Genomic DNA, 19,963 nt, shown 5'->3' on the forward strand with positions numbered 1-19,963 from the left:
GCTCTCACATTTAGGTCTGTGATCCATCTTGGAGTTCCTTTTTGTGTACGATGTGTGGGAAGGGTCCAACTTCATTCTTTTGCACATGGCTAACCTGTCATTCACATGCTGCTGATGAAAAGATTCTCTTTCCCCCATTGAACTGTTTCAGTGCCCTTGTTGGAATTCAGTTGGCGGTATATGTGAGGGCTTATTTCTGTACTGTCTGTTCTCTTCCATCGATTCCACACATCTGTCCATCCTAGGCCAGCACCACCAGATGGATTACTGTGACTTTGTAGTAGCTTTTGAAATTGGGAAGTGTGAGACCTCCACGCTTGTTCCTTTTTCAAGAATGTTTTGGCCATTCAGGGTCCTGTGAATTATTGCTGGCGTTTCTCTTATAAATACAAAATATAAAATATGAAGAGGTCCTGACGGAATTTTCTATGTCTAGATAGCCTGTAAGGAAGTCAGCTGGCTTTTGCGGTTTTCTGATTTTGACTTTGTCACTGTGTTCAATCCATGTTCCATGTTTACCTGCCTTCCTGTGCCTGTAGGTTTTCATTCACATGAGCAATGCCAATAGTTCCAGCATTTGTATTCAGTGTATTCGAAGGTCGGGAGGTGGGGAGATAGAATTTAATGATATATTTACTTCTCTATGTAAGGTTTCCCCGGCCTGCCACCCTGACAGGTTTTTCCCCAGATGTCCATCCATGATTTTCCAGCGAAAGGAATCTTATCTGTGAATTCTACCCCAACCCTCAATATTAAGAGTCACAAAAGCAAACTGCAAACTGGAAATAAAAAATGTATTTATCGATGGGCCCCATCATCCTGTTGTTGCTAGAAAATTCTCATCATCCTGTGGTTGCTAGAAAGTTCTCGTTTTGCCTTCTACACACACACAGTCCCCAGATGTTCCTCAACTCAGCAATATGTTTTTCCAGGACAGTAACTAGTATGCGTTTTCATGTCCTCCCCTGCGTGAGGTGACGCCATAGCACTAAGCATGGGGCTGGGGCTTAGTAAATGTTCTACGCTTTTTCAGTGTCTGAACTCCTTTTATTCAAGTCTTTTTCTCTGCAATACAGATTCTTGAGAATCTGAAAAAAAAAAGGTGAATTTATTTCAATGTATTCCTTTTTTTTGTTTTTCAGGATGTATATACGAAGACTATATCTTTATGGTCGTATGTCAATAGCCAGCTCGAAGAATTTTCAAATCCTTTCTTTGTGAATTATGAAAACCATGTCTTATATCCCGTTGCTAGTCTGAGTCATCTGGAACTATGGGTAAACTATTATGTGCGATGGAACCCACGAATGAGACCTCAGGTATCTTTTTGTTCTTCGCAAAAGAGTGTATCTTTCTGAGCAAAGATGGTGGTTTAGAAATGAGTTCATGCTAGGGATGGACATGCTCTACTTCTGCCCTCGCCTCTCAGGGTTCAGTCCTTTCCGTTCATGTTCTAGCAGCTTTTCTTCCTTCCTTCCTTCCTTTCCTTCTTTTCCTTTCTTTTCTTTTTCTTTCTTTCTTTCTTTCTTTCTTTTTCTTTTCTTTTTCCTTCCTTCCTTTCCTTTCCTTTCCTTTCCTTTCCTTTCCTTTCCTTTCCTTTCCTTTCCTTTCTTTCCTTCTTTCTTTCCTTTCTCTCTCTCTCTCCCCTTCCTCTGTCTCCTTCCTTTCTTTCTTTCTTGACGTTTATTTATTTTAGAGGGAGCAGGGAAGGGGGAGAGAGAGAGAGAATCCCTAGCAGGCTCGGCACTGTCAGCACAGAGCCCGATGTGGGGCTTGAACTTATAAACTGTGAGACCATGACCTGAGCTGAGGTGGACGCTTAACCGACTGAGCCACCCACATGCCTCTAGCAGCTTCTTTTTATACACCAACCCAGATGCCGTTTGCTGGCTTAGAGTTAAACATCTTAGCACCTCTGTCTTTGCTAAAGGTGTATGGATGAAGTAATATTGGTTACTGTGTTGGACTCTTAGTCTCTCCAGTGACTTGGTGAGTTTGTAGACGCTGGTAGCAAAAGAGAAAAAGACCACGTGCTGAGTTGCAGGTAGGCAACCCTTGAAGAAGGGATAGTCTCCCCCTCCCTGCCACACTCTCACTATAACATTTCCTGAGACTGAAACAAATAGCAGAACGATGCACGGCAGGACCAGAGACTGGAACAAATAGCAGAACGATGCACGGCAGGACCAGGCAGCCGAGCTGTGTTTGCCCTTGGCGTCCAGTGGCTAAGCCCGGGCTGTGGTTCAGGCACCACCAGTTAGGGTTCCCAAGGTGCTCCCCCAAGCCTGTGCCCTGTTGGTCCTGCCCTGCCCTCTCCCGTCCATGCAGGTGGCATGTCAGTCAGTGGCTGGGTGCCGTCGATGGTAGTTGGTGGGTAGAGCAATGGAGGCAGCTGTGTGGGGGACAGAGGACCTTCTGTGGGGTCAGAGGACCTTCTACTGAGGGTCTTTGTAGGTTGAGTATTCTTTGGGTTTCCTGGCAGCCTGCCAGGAGCGGGTTTCTGGGGCCTCGTTTAAAAACACCATCGCTTCTGTCCTCCTCAGTAGTTCGTTCTTGCTCAGTGCCTTCGCCATCTACTCAGGAGTGTTTTCGGCTCTCTGTTCGCTCGGGCTGCCATTAACCAAGTACTACACACGGGGGCGCTTACGCAGTGGAGACGCATCCTCTCCCAGTCCTAGAGACGGGAAGCCTGGAGGTCAGGGCGCTGACTAGATGGCTTGCTTCTGAGTGTGCTGTGAGGGAAGAGTCTGTTCCGGGCTTCACTTCATGGCTTGTGGCTGGCTGTGTCCCCCCCTGCCTTCACATTGTCTTCCTTTTATGTGTGCGTCTGTGTCCACGTTTCCCCTTTTTATAAGGACACCAGTTGTATTGGGGCAGGGCCTCATCTGATGACCGCATCGTAAGCTGATTACCTGTGCAAAGACCTGTCACGCTCTGTGGGACTGGGGGTACAACGTCCACATAGGAACTTGGCGTGGCCAGTTAACCCATAACCGCCCCCAAGTCCCACTAACCATGGAGAATACCTGACTCTTCGTTTCACTTTCTAGTCGCCGGGCACCTGAACCTTGGAGGGACCATCACTATGGTAACGTTCCCTCCCCGATGGAAAACTCCCTCACTGTAGGTTTAGCTCCAGGAAGTGGCTGAGTGTGCACAGTGCTTCTCCCCTCCTGACCTGTTCTGCTCCCAGCAGCACCGCCCCAGCTGCTCCCCACTTGCCTCTTTCCCTGTTTCTGGCTGCTTTCCAGTCCATCAGACTTCACCTATGAAAGCTCTTTCCTCCTCTAGACCCTCTGAGTTGGCTCTGGACCATTTTCCAGAACACCGTGGTCAGGGCCTGCCCAGCCCAGTACTTGTCTTTCTCTCGGAGCAGGCCCTGCACCCAGGCCTCAAGTTCCCCTCTTCCCCCTGGTCTGAGGGACTCCATGTCCCTGTAGGTGGCCTGTTAACCCCCCTCCCCAACTCTGGAAATGCTCTGCTTCAGCCTGGCACCATGCCAAGAGCTGGTCCTCTGAAAACCTTCTTTAGGAAACCTTCCCTGATTGAAACTTCCCTCCGTTTACTGTAAGAAGACCTACCTGTTGTCCTTGTGTACCAGGCAAATTTCTAACCGGGAGTAAGGGGCCATTAGCCACTTCCTGTGTTATGGCACTGAGTATTTCCTCTGCTCTTTTCTCCATAAAACAAACATTATACATACAGTCAAGTTCTTTGGTCAGTGGTTAGTGTTTTAAATACAGGTTTTCAATTTTATTTGTGGCCGGTGAGCCATCAGTAACTAATTTCAAATGTTTTATGCTTTTGCCTATGCTGATAGTGTCCATCCTGTTAGCTCTGTGGCATCTATAAAGAGTGCCGTGGAGCTAGCTGACCATTGCCCATGGCCTCCAGAAAGCCTCCTCATAAGCATGGTCCCCGAATCCTTCTCTCTTCCCTCTTCTGAGTGACCCATACCTCCTGCGACTCCCCATTCCCTAGTCACGTGGCCAAAGTTGGCCACATGATGGCCCACTGGGCACGGGACTGGCTTCCCGTGGCCACCCGATGGCTCCAGCTCTCCGTGCCTTCTACCTCCCTGGCCCCCACTGTCCCATCATCTAAGCTCCAGATTACGTCCATCGGACTATGGTGACAGCTTATTTCTATTTGTTTCTCAGACTTTGTGTTCTGCAAGGGTAGGCCTCTGCCATAATCGCTTGTTATTAGATTGAATCCTCCCCCAAATGAGAGCCACGTGTGAGAGAGAAAATGGGTGCGGGCCCAGAAGCATCCGGGAGCCAGAGGTGGCCAGCCCCATCAGCAGCTTCTGTGGTGGCTCACAGCTGAGACAGTCTGAGTGCAGGTGCACTGCCCTCCTTTCATGGGGGCCAGCTTCCAGAACTACACTTCTTTCCGACCTTTGCTGCTTTATTTTGGAATGCCAGACCAGGGGGCCCCTTAAGCACTTCTTTCCAGTTGCTCGAGTCCATTTTCCTTAAGAATCCAGGCCAGCATCTGCCTTCCTGCAGCTCCCTCCTAACTGGCATGTGCCTCTGTCCTCCTCAGGCCCTTTGCCCTCCCCAGGTCCTTTCCTGGGTGGTTCTATTTCGTGTGTCATAGCAACAAGGAGGAGGGGCTGTAGTGTAGAGTGGAGGGAAGTCCCTTCTGTGAAATCACTCAGGGAGGGTTACCAGATCGTATTCTTGGTGACACAAAGGACAGGTGGTCAGGGGGCTACCTTGAACCTTAGCACAGAAAGCCCGCACAGGCACTGCTGCTGGAATGAAGGGTGTCCCGTGGGCCCCCGCTCTTGCTGTGGCGGCACTAGCTCCCACGTGGTCTCTCAAACCCTGCGAGCCGCAGGCCGCCTTCCTTCCCGACCACGCTCAGGTCCTTACACGTGTGAGCAGTCAGCTTCATCGTGGCCATCACAACAGTGACGGGAACTGGAGCCCTCGCTGCTCTAAGTCCAGACCCTCTGGTGGGCCTCTGGGCGCCGGGGGATGTTGATGACCTCCTGCCGGGCAGACGGAAGGGCCAGAGGAGCCGTGGCTTGTCACGTTCTCGCCACCTGGCACGTGTAGTTACAGAAGGGAAGGGTGCCCACCGGCCAGGGCCAAAGTCCCTCCTAGCGGTGGCTCGATGCCTCTTGTGGGTGGGGTCCCAAGCTTTGCCGAGACCTCGTGTGAGCAGGAGCACGAGTGTGAAATGGGTCCCTCCAAAGCTGGCCTGCGGCTCTCCGTGCTCCCCTTGCACCATGCAGTATGGAAGGGAGAACGGAAGGTGTCCTGAATGCGGCTGGCACGGAGGCATGTTGGGGAGCAGGCAGGGCCCAGGGGGGCATCAGAGGCCAGAAAGGTGGACAGGCCAGGCTGTCACAGGGTTCGTGGGACAAGCTCGTCGTGGTACTAGGCACATGGAACTTAGGGGGCGGGGAGGGCTGTGGCAAAGGGATCGGTGAGAAGGCTGCTGTCAGTGTGATGGGTGGGGATGGGGAGCAGGCTGGGGAGGAGGGGCAGGGGACTAGCCTATTTGGCCCCTTTTGTCTGAGGAGGAGGGGGCTAGATTGGCTACCCTGAGAGTAGCTCCCTGGGCATCCGTCAGAAGATGGCTGGGTGGGGAGGAGGGCCAGGCGTCTGTCTCGTTTCCTTTGGGGCCCTCTTGGCTCGTGGCTGACGCGCGCTAGCACCCACTGAGTGAGGTCCCCAGCTGGGCATTTTCTCAGTGAGCATACGTCAGATTTATTGTAAAGGACATATGAGGAAAGGCAGCATGGAGATGTCAGACAATCGTCTCGGGCCCTGGGCGCATGTGGAATCGTGCAGTCCCCTGCACGGGCTGCCCCTCTCTGAGGTCATGGTAGTAACAGTGGTTTGACTGCAGAACGTTCCCTTGTGTGATTCCCTGGGAACCAAGTGATCCTGCAAGAGGCTCCAAGGCTAAGAGGGGTGCTGTTGCCCACATCACGGTGGCCTCTGGGATCAGCCGCCAATAAGGTAACTTTCCCTTGCTTTTGGGGGCCATCGCCATTAGATGCACATTGTCGTCCGTTCCCTTCTTCCTGTGGCCTGCTCAAGAGTTTGTTTCTTGCTGGTTCCCAGGCACCCAGCTCTCCTCCTCCTCTGCCTCTCCCCCTCCCTCCTGTCCGTGTGTCTCATCTGTGTCTGCCTCCTGGTTCCTTCCAGTGAGGCTGATCGCCATCAGCAGCCCTGACGGGAGAGCTCACAGTCTCCAGGGAGCTGGCTGAGGCTTTGGGGAAAGTGCCACAGGCAGAAGGGAGAGCACATGCATGGTGTCTTTTAAAACCTGGAAGATTCTGGAATGTAGGAGGGGACAGGAGGCAGGACCTGGGGAGAGATGAAGAGAGGCAGGCTGGGGCCACACTGCACGGTTTTGAGGCCAAGGTCAGGGCCACAGAAGGAAGCCACTGGACGCCGTTAGGTGGGCATCACATAGCCTGGGTGAGGCTTAGGGCCCAGGCGTGTGGTTGCAGTGTGCACACTGGATCGGGGACAAGGGGAGGTGAGTGGGCAGAGACAAGGAGAGAAGCCCCCCCACGTGGTGCCTTCTCTCCTGGGTCTGCCTCACCCCCAGCCTGGGAGCCCCAGGAGGGAAAGGTCAGGTCTTGGGTCTCTGGGCTTGCTAGGGGAGGGAGGGAGTACATGCTGTGACCCCAGTAGTCAGACCTGGTGTCCCATATGTTTCAGTGCGGTGGGGCTGGAGGTGCTGTGCACAGAGCCTGTCCTCCCTGTGCAGGGAGGCCGCTGGTCCCCCAGAGGCTCCACTCTTCCGGCACCATCCTGTCCAGGGGCTACTGCCTAAGCCTATTGCAACCGATGAAAACGAACACAACTTCAGGTTGTAGAAGGTGGTGATTTAATACTATTCAGTCAGCAGGGCAATTTATAAAAATGCAAAACCGCAGAGGGCAGGGGGGCTGGGCACTGGTCACCTTTCTGCAGTGTCCTTAGTTGACTGCTCCTCCCTGAACCAGCCGAGCAGTGTGCCAGCTGCCGCCCCTGGCTGGGGGGGAGGGTGGGGGGACACTTGGCAGATGGTGTGGCAGGCTGATCGCACAAGGCGCCTGGTGCCTGGGGACAGGCCTGCTCACTGCGGTGGTTTCTTCCTCCCTAGATGCCCATTCACCAGAATCTCAAGGAGCTGCTGGCTGTCAAGGCAGAGCTGCAGAAGCGGGTGGAGGACCTGCAGCGGGAGGTGGCCACGCGCGCCTCATCCTCGTCCGAGCGGGGCTCGTCACCGTCGCACTCGGTCACCCCCGTCCACACCTCCGTCTGACGGGGTGTGGAGGGCGGCACTTCCGGCGACTCCAGTGGGCGAGGATGTCCTGCCCAGTGGCCCAGGCGAGGGACCGCAGCTTGTGCTCTGCTCTTCTAGGCTTGGGCCCGACGTCCTCCCATTCTGGAAGGCACTTTCAGCCACTGACCGTTTGTGTGGCTAGGACCACTCCCACCGTTGTCAAGTGCTTTTTGTTCTGTGACCCGTACCCCTCCTGCCGGCGGTTTGTGGCGGCGCCTATTGCACCTACCCCGTGAACCGCCCGCCAGTCCGGCCGCTGGGGACGGGGAGGGACCATGGGGTGCGGGGCTTCAGGTCTCTCTCCAGTTCCTTGGAAGGTAAATCCTTTATTTTCAAACGCACCCCCGTTCACTTCCAGACCACGTGCCAGCCACGTGGCTTCCTTCAGCTCTTTGCTCCAACCTGAAAAACGTTTCGAACTGAACTACTGGGTGGGGGCGGACCCACCGCTGCCACCACGTCTCCCGTCCCCTTCATGCAAGGGGCCTCCTGCACCAGTTACTGCTGTGTACATAGAAGGCATTTTTAAGAAAGAGAAACCGGTCTTTATTTTCCTATGCCCTTTTTTTACGTTTAGACGAGGAGGCGTCCGCTTCCACGGGCTGGGCAAGCCCTTGCGCACAAAGCTCACGCCAACTTGATGTGGTACATCTGGCACGTGATTCGAACGGGGCCCTGGAGATGGCACAATGTCCTGTCCTCCCCCCAGACACCCGTGCTCGCCTCCCGGGCCACGGCACCGGCCCTTCCTTTACTGCCGCCAGCTGTGTGTGCCCACGCGAGCCTGCCCCATCCCGCAGCTGCCTGTCGGAAAGGTTTCTCGTTTTACAGAGACGCTGCGGCTCCGTTTGTTCTCACCACTGCATGGCCATCGTCCCCAGCTGCCCCCGCTCTGCCAGGTGCGTTCCCCAGCTCCGCTTGCTCGTGCGGCTGCATGGTGACTCTCGGCTTCCCTGGAGCTCCCCTGAGCCAGCAGTGGGGTGGCCCGGGGTGGGGTGGGGGTTCTGGAGCGGGCGGTGCCACCCTCCCCTGGAGGTGACCCCGAGACCCACCTGTGCGATTGAGAAGCAGAACAGACCGTTCTCCTGGAGTGTACCTAGCACAGAACTCTAAAACAACTTGAATACTGTTACCTAAGCAGTTCTTTTTGTCTTTTATTTAAGTGTACTAGAATGTAAAACCTTTATCGTTCCGATTTTTAAAAACTGGTACAGTATCGTATTTGCCTCATCTGATGCACTGTATTTCGATCTGTAATTAAAATAATATGTTTGCTCTGCGGTCTGGTTTTTTAAATTCCGATTTTTCCCTTGAAAACGACAAAACCTTCAATACCTGTTATTTTATGTGTCAAGCACAGTCAATAGACATAAAGTGCCTTTACGGGATTTAATTCATTTACTAAATCATAAACGCAGTCTGTCATGGCTTGAGTGTTTTGGCCCAACTGGGTAAGTACTCTGATTTTAACATCTGAAATGCTCCTCACACATAAGCCTGAGAAAATGTTGACCCCATGGGTCCGGGGACCCCAGAGTCAGGTGCCACTCCGAGGGGGCCGGGTGCTCTTTCCAGGCCCTGAGTCCTAGAGCCAGAAATGGGAGACTCCCAAGAAGCACCGGGTCCGTACCCCAAGTCTACAGCAGGCACAGGGGCCTTTTGGGGACCTTTCGCTGCCCCCCGCGGGTCTCCCTTCTCGTAAGGGCCTAGGGTCCATGTCCCCCCTGCAGCAGTCACCGCAGCTGTGGTCCCCAGCGGTGACACTTGAGCCACGAGGCTGGGAGGGCCACCTGCTGTGCCGGCCCCCCGCCGGCCATGGAGACCTCCTTCAGCGAAGCCTCACCTGGCGGGTGTGCGTGCGAGGACTTGCCGCCGTTTACTATGTGGCCGGTGCGGCACACACAGGCGAGGACCCGGCGCCTGCCGCATCGCGCTCAGCTCTAGTGTCCGGCTGTGCTGTTTGTGAGCCAAGCCATGGGGTTAGGACAAGGGCACCGTCGCTCCCAAACAGCCATTCTGCAGTACGGCTAGAATGAGCAAGGCGACGGCACACACCTCTGCCCCGGACCCTGGCCAGCTGTGAGGACGGCAAGCGTGGAGACGGCCTCCGCCCGTCTCCAGGCGGCCCCGGACACCGCCACCCCCGACAGTGGACCTCGCACAGGGCAAGTCCCTGTGCGGCTCCGGGCCCCAGCTCCTGGTACCGGAGGAGCTACCCAGGAGCCCGGACACCAAGCCATTCACCAACGGGTTACATGGGAGGACTCGAACCTTCTGGAGAAATGCCTCAGGCTGCGGAGGAAGGGAATAAGGTCACCTCCTCATCACGAACTCCCTCAAGAAAGAAGCCTCACTGGACAAAGGAAGTGCCTTCACGACACGAGCTGTTAGGTTCCATTTTGTTTAATGCAAACACAAGACACTTGACAATTCACGTTGAAACACAAGCACACAAAAAGTACAGAGGATTCTGACCCAGTCTCCATTTCTTCCTCGGACAAAGCGCACAGGCACTCCCAGCTTGGCGGGTCCCACGGCACCCCGCCAGCCAGCGGCCACGTGCCCTTTCTCCCGCGCTCAGCGCTCGGTCATCCACACTGCGCCCCCACCGCCCGGTTAAGCTGAAACGGGTCACATGTTCTCCACTGGCCCTTCTAGTTCCCGCGGGCTTCCACATCATCTGGGGCGGGCCTGGGGCCGTCAACGCAATGTTCAATTAGAGTTCCAAGAGGCGACGCTTCTGCGGGCATCGGTGCCCAGCACCCCGAGGGGCGGAAGCTCTGCAGTCAGATGACCCAGTGACTTTCCAGGCCCGGCCCGTCACCAGGAGGGCCGGGCGCTGGGGTACGGCCCTTCTCACAAGGGAGTGCAAAACAGGTCTCTTAACTGAAGTCGCTGCTGTGAGCGAAGGGACTCACACGCAGCACTGACTGTACATCACAGCGGTGGGAGTGCAGGGTCTCCGCCGCCACAGAAGCCTCCCTGTTAAGTCATAGCTGACAACGGGGGGCAGGGGCACAGCACACGCAGCCTCCTTCCGGGCCACCGTGACTGACTTCTCGGACTTCCCCGTGGCAGGGAGACAATTTACCACACACGGCCACTGCCTTGTTTTTCTTCTTTCGAAATGCCTCAGGGACCTCGCGGGGCAGCCATCTGGACTGGGGGAGCCGCCCAGCGCTGCCCTGATCCCTGCCCAAGTCCTACCACCTAGGACACTGGGTGGCGGCAGGCCAGGGATCCAGAAACCTTCTACAGCTGCCCAGCACCAGCCAGGGGTGGGGCCGTCGGCCCTCACCGTCTGTGGCAGGGATGAGCCCGGCCAAGTTGACGACCCCGAGGCTCTACGCAGAGGGGTCTCCTCAGTGCCACACGCCGGCCTCGCACGCACACGGTCGCGCTGGGGGAAGGGGCCTTTCAGGGCCATGGTCACGCACGGACATGGGTCTGCAGGGCAGCCTGGGGATGCGCGCTGCAGCAGAGAACCATCCCATGTGTGTTTTTAGGACAGCTGCGAACCCCAGCACATGAGGCGTGTGTTCTACAACCTGCAGGGCCCGCCCCGATTCGACCGTTTTGTTACAAGTTGGACTCGCCCCATCCCAGCTCAGCCGACGCCAGGGCACTAACACACAGCCCGTACGATGCTTGGGGCTGTTGGCGGCGAAAGGGGGCGCGTGCAGTCGTATCTATAGGACCCCACCTTCCTGCCGACCTATGCTTCTGGAAGTGCTTTTGGACACGACACGCTGATTATCAGTGGATGGTGGCTCTACAGTTTAGCTCGGCCTCAGCAGAGCTCCTGGGGACAGGACCACATGGGGGCCAAATGGAACGTTCCAGGAAGCTAGCCCAGACCAGACAGCTCCGGGCCGGGTGACAGACCAGGCCCTGGGTTCTGGTATTTAGCGCAGTGAGCATAACACCCCAAAGGCTCTTCAGAACAGGCCAGGCAGGGGAAGTGGACACACGGACTCAGCCAGGTTTCAGTAAACCAAAGACACGTCCCTTTCCCCATCCCCCTGCCACGTCAAATACAATTTCAAGCAAACGACATGCATGCTTCCAGCTTCGCTGCTCGTCCTTGATGTCTGTAGCTTTTGCGGCTTAAACAAGAATACAGAGTGGAAGGGGAGCACTCATTTCAATGCATCAACGATTCCTAAAAACTAATCACATCAGCCGGGAGACCGCACCAAGAATTAGACCCGAGAGTCACAGCTTCCTACTTGTCCAGAAGGTTCCTAAACTCTCAGGGTAGGACTATCCAAACATGCATGTTTGCCCTTCAAGAAATGAAAGGCCACCACTTGGAGCAGCTGTCTGGGAGCCCAGCAGTGTAAACGCTGGGACCAGAAAGAAGGGCCGAAAGTCGCCCTCCCCCCCCACTGCCCCTGGACCCCCTGACCCCCACTAGGTGGTGTGTGTGTGTGGTTACCTGATGCTCGCCGATTTGCTCCAAGCAAACCAGGTTCTTGCTGGATCCCTACGCATAGCACTTGGAGGCCACTGCCAGGGCCACGCGGAGTCAACGCAGCGTGTGGGGGATCACACGACCCTGGGTTCAGAGTCTCATCCCCTGAGCAAAAAGGTCCTCCCGCCCTCCCTCATCTCGGTCTCCCCAGCCCCCAGCTCCTTCAGGCCTGGGGACAGGCTGGCCCTGGGGGGTGGCGGCCCGGCGACTCCGAGGCTGGTGCTGGCTCTCCGCCAGAGCCGGCTCTCGGATTCCACACCGAGCGTCTTCAGGGCCCCTGTGGCGGGGCCGGCATGGAAGCCAAACTCACACACACCCACAGCTCTTCTGGAAAACTTAAGACGAGAAGCCAATGATGACAGCGAAGCAGTATGGCAGCTGGGGGTCCAAAGGAAACAAGGAGCCGGTCGCAAGCGGTGGCACCATGTCCGCCCGCTGCGGAGCGGGGCCCTCAGATCCGGGGCGCGTCGGGGGGCGGCGGCTCCGCAGACTGCGTTTGCAGTGTCAGGTATTTCACTAGGGAGAGAAGGCAGCGGTCAGGAGGGCGTCATTTCCACCCCGCATGGAAGGTACACATGCACGATCAAGCCCCTGCCGGGGCGGAAACCTGCTTCCTGGCCTGTTGTGTCCAGAGGCTGGTGCAGCTCAGCCGCTCCTAGCCAGCCTCCCCTCTCGCACGCCCTCCATCCCCAGAGAGGAGGAGGAAGCTAGGCAAACCCTGTAGACAGCTCAGCCTCTGTTTCCTCATCTGGAAAATGGGAATGCTCCCAACTGGGCTTGCTGGCCAGTGGTAGAGGCGCGTGAAGGGCTCGCTGTTTTAAGAATTACTACAGCGAGGGGGGCACCGCGGGGGCTCCGTCGGTTGAGTGTTCGACTCTTGCTCGCGGCTTGGGTCATGATCTCATGGTTTCGTGAGATCAAACCCCGTGTCGGGCTCCGCACGGACAGCACGGAACCTGCTCGGGATTCGGTCTCCCTCTCTCTGTCCCTCCCCAGCTGTCTAACTAAATAACCATAAAAACAAATAAAAATTACTACAGCAAATGCCACCATAGAGTCTGTTTTCCTCTGTTTTATTCCGGAACCGCAGAGTCCAGTCAGTGTAGGACTTCCAGGTACCCGGCCTAAGCACCAGCGTGCGCCACTTTTCCCCGTCACCCAGCACCGGGCCTGTCCCCACTGCCGCCTCCAGCTCCAGTGACAACGCACCCCCGGGCTCCCCGCCTACTCCTCGTCTTCACTGGCACATTGTATCTGCGACACGTATCTGCCTTGAGAGGCTGGCCGCTCCTCACGAAGCCTCCAATCGCCAGGGGCTCCTGCACCCAGAAAGTGCTTCGGTGCAGGAGGGGCAGGCAGGGAGGGCCAAGGGCTGGGATAAGAAGCTGTGTTTTAGCCGAGTTCCCTCGGGCCTGTGGCAGTTTTCAAGATGAAAAGTTACGGGTCTAATTTGAAGGATGCCCCGCAGCTCCGTTGGCATTTGTGTGGGAGGCATCGGTTGTCGCCGGCAGGGAGCACGGTCCCAACAGTGTGCAGAAGTCCCTGACGTGCAGCAGACAGCCCTGGCTGTGGTCCCTGTGCCCCTGGTGGCGTGAGGCTGGAGACTGCCTCATCAAGGGCAGAGCACAGCAACCCCTGGGACCCCGTAGCCCCCTGCTCTGGCTGGAAATTCTAGAAACGGACGCCTCTGTGCTTCCCTAGCAAAGTTGTGCTTAGTGCCTGGCCCACCGACTAGCGGCCCTTCAGCAAGAGACCATGAGCCCTAAGTTCTCACCTTGGGGTTCCTCACTCACAACGGCTTCCAGGTTCTCTCCCTTCACGTAGTCTGCATTCAGACCCTCTGCAAAGGGCAAAGGGCAGAGTTGGTGACTGACATAGAACCAAAGGGCCCCCGACCAAGCCCAGGGGCTCTCGTCATTGTCCTCAGAGATGACACAGGGCAGTGGCCTCTGACCGCCGTCCCCGTAGGGCAGGCGCTACCCCGTGTGAGACCAGGGACAGGACAGAAGGCACTGGATGGCAGGGTCAGCACTACCCACGGGTCCACATGCCAGCCCAGGGGCCAGGAGGGTGGGGAAGGAGCCAAGCGCCACATGAGTGACTGACAGATGCAGGGTGGAGGGGCAGATGGCTGAACGGGGCTTCCGCCTCCGGCCTTCCTAGCAACACCCTCAGCTCGGGGCCAACAGGCTCCTCCAGCCCAAAGCGGTACCTGCTGTCCCCACCCTAGTGCAGAGGAACCTGGGCCCACCCACCGCTGCTCTGGTCAGTCCTATGGCCTTTCTCCCCAGTGACTTCCATGAGGGGTTTGGGGACTCTCCAAGCATCCGCCACATGCCATCACTCGGGTCCCAGAGAGGCCCGAACTCGGGACTCAGAGCGAACCCCGGCCTGCTGCTACTTAGGCAGAATCAGGAGTCCCTGTTGTGGCCCAGGAGAAGCCGGGGACCAGAAGCCTGTAGCAGAGCTCAGGGCCCGTGGGAAAATTGGGCCATGGTTCTCAGCCACCACACGACTGAGCAGGTGCCAGTCTCCGTCCCGCTGCCGCCCCAGGCTACACCCAGGCTCCCTGCCTGCCTGCCCCAGTGCTTGCCGAGCTTAAGGTAGACAGCACACGGGCACGGGAGGAATGTGGGCACTGCTCGGTGGTGGGTGTGGCTGGGCCACCATCTGGGACAAGGCAGGTGAGGGACCCAGGGAAGCCGTCTTCTGCCCGTGGGAAGCCCTGTCGGTGTGCTCCTCGGTGATGACCACCAGTGAGCATCTGGGTTCCCGACGGGGCCCCTACCCACCAGTCCATGCGTCCCTGCAGCCAGACCCACTTGGTCTGGGGACCTGGCCGGCACCTTTCCAACACACACCAGGGCAAGCTAAAGATGGTTATGGTCACAGCCAAGTCGGTGAGTGCCAGGGAAGGGGTCAGGGTAGACAGCAAGAACAGCGGGGTGGGGAGGGTGGACGATGAGGAAAATGAAGTCAAAGCATGTCATTACCTTGACCTTCTGCTGCATCTGAAGGCAAGACACAAAGCTTAGGACTCTGGAGTACCTCGCCCCCAGCAACAGACCACAGGGGCCTCCTGTGGAACGCACTGACCCTGTCACTGTAACTTTGTCACTGAGGGCAGAGACAGAAAGCAGAAAGTCCCCCAAGTTTGGGCCCCTCTGGTGGCAGCTGAGGCTGGAGGTCCCCGAGAACCATGACGGGGACAGGCTCTCCTAGTAGCCACACACCATCTCCCTGGGGCTTCCCGGTGACGGGGTGCAGGACGGTTTCTGCTCTGCCTTTCCCGACCTGCGTGCAGCTGTGGCCGTGGCCACCGTGAGTAGAGGCTTGGCGTTAGGGGTGGGAATGGCAAGTCCTGGCCCCCAGCTTCTCAGGGAGCTTAGTTACTCCACAAACATCCATGGGCTGCTCCCAGTTCCAGCCCAGCCTCGGTGCCAGGGACACATCAGTGGACGAAGCGCACACAGTCCTGAGATTGATGGGGGTGGGGGCAGGGCAGTCACTGCCACAGGAACCAAGCCCAATTCCACCCCACCGGCTCCACGCCCGGCCGGCGGGGGGCGCCGTGGCCGCACTCGGCACAGGCTGCCAGGGCAAGCAAGTTTCCTGGGAAGGTGCCCAGGCCCAAGGATCAGAGCAGCCAGGTGAGGAGGGGGGACAGTGGAGCGCGGAGCACTCAGGGACAGGAGTTTGGCTGTGGGGGGCAGAGGTTGCCGGTGTGGCTGGAGCTAAACCAGGAAAGGCTTTCGGTGGCCAAGCTCAGGGGCTGGACCGTGACCTGGAGGTCAGCGGGGAACATGGGAGGTCCAGGCAGAGCTGCCCCCTCTGGCCGCTCAGAGAAGACCGTGGGGGAGATCGGGGCAGGCAGGAGGCTGACAGGACCATCCACATGGAGGACAGGCAGACCTGGCCCTGGGCAAGCAGAGGCCACGGCAGTGGCGATGGATAGGGGCAGCCCCAGAGCAGACGTGCACAGGGGGCACCAGCCACGGGGGGCAGGGGGCCCACTGATGTGAGGGGAACATGGGGGCCAAGGAGGAGGCCTGAGAGATGGAGTGAGGCTGCCCTCACAAAGACGGTAAACCCGGGTCCTCTCGCAGCGTTGCCACACAGCTTTCAGGTGTCCCCAAATTGGACTGGCACTTGCCCTTGGTGCCCCTCCCCCCGCAGCCCCAAGACAGACATGCGGATGCACAGTCACGAGGCCTATTTGCTGCTTTCCCCCTTCCTGTCCCTACCTCCTGGCACCTGTGTGGGACACAGTGCTTCCCGTCAATGGTCCTCCGATGCTGTTCCCTGTCTCCTCGCTGATAAAGCAAGGATGCCCTCAGACCCAGTGGGGCGAGGACCCCCATCCGGTGCCGGGGAGCGCCAGGTAGGTGGGGAGCACACAACGCCTGGGAAGCCGTTCATACTGTAACCATGGGCCCAGCTTTTAGATAGGTTCCCCGTTGGGGTGTCTGGGTGACTCAGTCGGCTGAGCGTCCGACTTTGGCTCAGGTCATGATCTCACGGTTCGTGAGTTCGAGCCCCACATGAGGTTCTGTGCTGACAGCTCACAGCCTGCTTCAGATCCTCGGTCTCCCCCTCTCTCTGCCCCTTCCCCTGCTCATTCGCTTTCAAAAATAAACATTAAAAAATGTAAATAGTTTCTCTTTTATCCAACCTGCTTCCTAACGTCTTCACGCCATCTCCTGGCATATGAGCCATCTTGCCCAGCTTTGATAACAATGGACTGTACGCATCTCGGTGGTGGGGCAATGCCATACCACAGGAAACAGTGGTCCCCCAGTGCCATGGCCAAGTCCTCAGCCGTGTGGAACCTATGCATGGGACTTTATTTGGAAAATGGTCTTTGCAAGTGTGATTAAGTTCAGGATCTCAGGATGAGACACAAAGACACCGGAAAAGGCCATGTGAAGGCTGAGGCAAAGATTGGAGGGATGCAGCCATAAGCCGAGGGACACCTGGAGCTACTAGAAGCTGGAGGAGGCAAGGAAGGATCCTCCCCTACAGCCTCCAGAGAGCACATAACCTGCTGATGCGTTGATCTCAGACTCCCGGCTTCCAGAACCATGAGGGAATGAATAGATTGTGTCATTTTAAGCCACCTGGTTTCTTTGCTTTTGAACTAGGACAAGGGATAGCTCTAAGGACAATCCAGCTTCTAGTTCAATACTCCTTCTCGACACTTCCCTGTGGACAGTACTTTACAGCCAAGCTGGTGGGTCCATGGTGGGTCAACAGGATCTCAAGCAGGGCGACCATGAACAGTTGTGCAGGTTGTGCACTGAGACATGAACGATGCCCCAGGAGTACTGCTGTGCACAGCCTGTGTAACTGTATGTGGTAGCCCTGGTTAAGAATATTGTACAAGAGCAAGGGAAGCAAATATCATTGCCAGAGGAAAACCAGGTAGACGCTTCTGCAATATGTACATCTAAGCATTCTGGGGACCAAGTTCATTTGCTGGGAAGCTTGGCCCCAGGCTACAATTAAGGGCAGAGGCCGCCTCACAGGACATGCTCCTAAGCTTCAGAAAAGAGGAAAGCCATGCTTGAACCAGGCCCTCTCACTGGAACTAAAAATCGCGTGTTTTAGAGATACACCCTCAGCAAGGAGGGACACATCAGAGCTGTATTTGTGAAAGCAGCCAGGGTGCTCTTCTCACTCCCCCTCCCTGGCATTCCCCTCCGCCCTTCCCCCCCACCCCACGCCCAGCACAGGTCCCCGCAGGCTGGGCAGACACCGTTGTGCTGGTTGCTATTCGACTTACGACACAGACACACTGAGCTATAGCAGAAAATGAACGTCTGGCACGAAAGTGGGGCAAAACCCACACTCCGTTCTGCCCCTTGCGCTCCTGCTCCTCTAAAACCCTTCGACATCCCAGCAGCCTGGCTCTCGAGCACCCGAGGCCACGGCCCTGTGCTCCCGAGGCGGCCGGCAGTGCGAGCAGGTGAGGCCCGAGGTGGAGTGCAGACCCCAGGCTCTGTCCAGCTCTGTGAGACATGGTATCCCTGTCCCCGGGCGTGGCCCCCAGAGATCCGGCCACCTTACACTCCAGTCCGGCCTCGACCTGTCCATGCCGGAAGGCCTCATCGGGAGTTTCCCTCGGGTGGGCTGCGGAACGGGCCCGAGTGTGCTGTCCCTGCCCCTTTCCCCAGAAAGACCCCGCGGGGTGGCCACACTCACGCTGGATGCTGAAGCAGAACTTCTTCTGCTGATATGAGATGTAGCTGGAGACCGCGCCGATCAGGGCCATGGCCAGGGCGCTGGCCACACCGGCGATTGTGCCGGCCTCTGCCGACATTCCTAGGCAAAGGAGAGGGTGCAGACGTGAGGCAAAGGAGGGGGAGGTGCCGCGGCTCGGACCCCTGGCTCTCCTCCAGCCACTGAGCTAAGCTCGTTCAGATGCCCATGACCCCCACACCAGCATGACAGGGTGCAGACACTTGCAGCTAAGGCGTCTGCCAAGGCCTTTTCATTGTCCATAAGGCTGTCCACCTTGTGAAGCCTGAAAGGTGGCCGTGGCCTCTGGGTCTCAGGCCGGCAGCCTTGCCACGGGACCACCTCCCTGGGGATCCCGCTTTTCCTGCTTCATTCCTTTAAATCACTGCATCCCTCTGCCACCAGCAGAGGGGACACTGAGGGGAAAGGTCGGGACGCCGGCAGGCCGGCACTATGTCCTTGGGCTTTCCAACACAGACCTCGGGACGCAAACCCACCGGATTCAGGGTCGTCATTGTTGCCATACCGACCATCACCTGGAGAAAGAAGAAAAGCACTTAGTGTCTGCTGTGAGCCCGTGACCCCAAGGCTGGGGGACAGCCTGTTCCCAACTCACTGACCCTTCTGCTTCCACCTCTGCCACAGAGCCCCCACCAATAAATCCCCACGGGGCTTCTGCCTGACTGTAGCCGGATCTGCTTCCTGTGGCCTGTCATCTGCAAAGCCCCAGCTGCCAAGCGGGACTTTTTCTTTGTAAAATGACAGTGACTGTGCATGGAGCATGTGTTGATCCCAGCTCCTCATATGCAGGATTCTTTGCAAACCAGTGAGGCTCAGAGAGGAGGGACCTGCCAGCAGGTGGCAGAGTGGGGCCCATGCCAGACGACACTCATTCTGAGGGACAGCACTACGTGTACCCCTGTAAGAAGTATTTATTCTTGGGCTGATTATACACAATGCTTACATAAATCTGTTTCTTAAAAAAAAACAAATCAGCTCTTAGCTACACATTCAGCACCCTAGCGAGAGGCTGCAGGACCATGTGATGACCCTGACGTTTTTAAGGCCTTCCACCTCTACCTTGGCACACAAGCAAAGGATGACTGACAATCTCTCACCCAGTATTTTGAAATTCAAAAGGCTCTGCAATATCATGGGAATGGAGAACAGATTAGCGACTGGCAGGGATGAAGGTGGGGGGAGAGGGAGGGAGAGGACCGTGTGGAGACAGAAGTCGTCTCTATCGGGGCCCAGTAGTGGTCACACGCGTCTGTACTTGGGGCCGTGACAACACCATGCAGAATTCCACAGACACACACACTTACCTCCTCCAGCCCTCCCTCCTCAGGGCAGAGTGCTCGTTAATGGAGGGACGCTGCGTCCCCAGAGCCCAGGGTTTTTACGGGAACCCGCTCTGGGGTGTTGGAGGCAACGAACTCTGGCATTTTCTTCACCAGTCGGGAGTCTGGGGACGTGTTCCTGCGTGGACTGTAACACGTGTGTGTCCGTGGAGGTGGGTGCATGACGGGGGAGCCCGTGGGGAGGAGGAGGCACAGGGAAAGTCTGCACACTCTGCTCAATTTTGCTGTGAACCTAAAACTGCTCTGGAAAGTGAGGCCTATTTTGGACAGAGTGCAGGGGGGAAGAGAGTGAGGTTTGCTATGTTCCCACTTAGGGCTGAATCCTTGACTTAAAGAACCCTGATTGGACGTGAATGGTTATCTACAACACAAGGAGAGCTGGCTTTTGCAAAAGCACAATCAGTGCCTCTGGAGAGTTCCGAGCAGAAAGGATGACACGAGGTCCTCTGCGCATTAACCTGTCACCAGCGAGGTCACTCGTGACGACCTGGAGTGTGACTGCTGGCCCTTCAGCTGTGCTGCAGGTGGCCACCGTCAAGGGTGGGGGCAGGCCCCCCACCCAGACGTCCTCTACCGGTGTGCACACATCACC

At 56.8% G+C, this 19,963-nt stretch overlaps 2 protein-coding genes across 10 annotated transcripts in view; one reads left to right on the top strand and one right to left on the bottom strand.

Moving 5' to 3' along the window:
- The window catches only part of MTMR1 (myotubularin related protein 1), a 64,168-nt gene extending 55,589 nt beyond the window's left edge, over window positions 1–8,579 (top strand). For all 7 annotated transcript variants that reach the window (XM_027053418.2, XM_027053421.2, XM_027053420.2 and 4 more), the window contains 2 exons: window positions 1,143–1,319; window positions 7,117–8,579. In XM_027053418.2, coding sequence (XP_026909219.2) covers window positions 1,143–1,319; window positions 7,117–7,278 — 339 coding nt within the window. In that variant the 3' untranslated portion in view covers window positions 7,279–8,579. The remainder of the gene's footprint in view (window positions 1–1,142; window positions 1,320–7,116) is intronic.
- A 3,146-nt stretch (window positions 8,580–11,725) lies between these two features.
- The window catches only part of CD99L2 (CD99 molecule like 2), a 94,729-nt gene continuing 86,491 nt past the window's right edge, over window positions 11,726–19,963 (bottom strand). The window contains exons 6-10 of one of the 3 annotated variants that reach the window (XM_027053425.2): window positions 18,508–18,546; window positions 17,975–18,094; window positions 14,767–14,784; window positions 13,548–13,613; window positions 11,726–12,289 (exon numbers count right to left, since the gene is read on the bottom strand). In XM_027053425.2, the coding sequence (XP_026909226.1) occupies window positions 12,225–12,289; window positions 13,548–13,613; window positions 14,767–14,784; window positions 17,975–18,094; window positions 18,508–18,546 (308 nt within the window). In that variant the 3' untranslated portion in view covers window positions 11,726–12,224. The remainder of the gene's footprint in view (window positions 12,290–13,547; window positions 13,614–14,766; window positions 14,785–17,974; window positions 18,095–18,507; window positions 18,547–19,963) is intronic. The other 2 variants (XM_027053426.2, XM_027053427.2) reach the window with 2 other exon arrangements.

The sequence above is a fragment of the Acinonyx jubatus genome, chromosome X (genome assembly GCF_027475565.1).
Source record: "Acinonyx jubatus isolate Ajub_Pintada_27869175 chromosome X, VMU_Ajub_asm_v1.0, whole genome shotgun sequence".
Taxonomy (NCBI): domain Eukaryota; kingdom Metazoa; phylum Chordata; class Mammalia; order Carnivora; family Felidae; genus Acinonyx; species Acinonyx jubatus.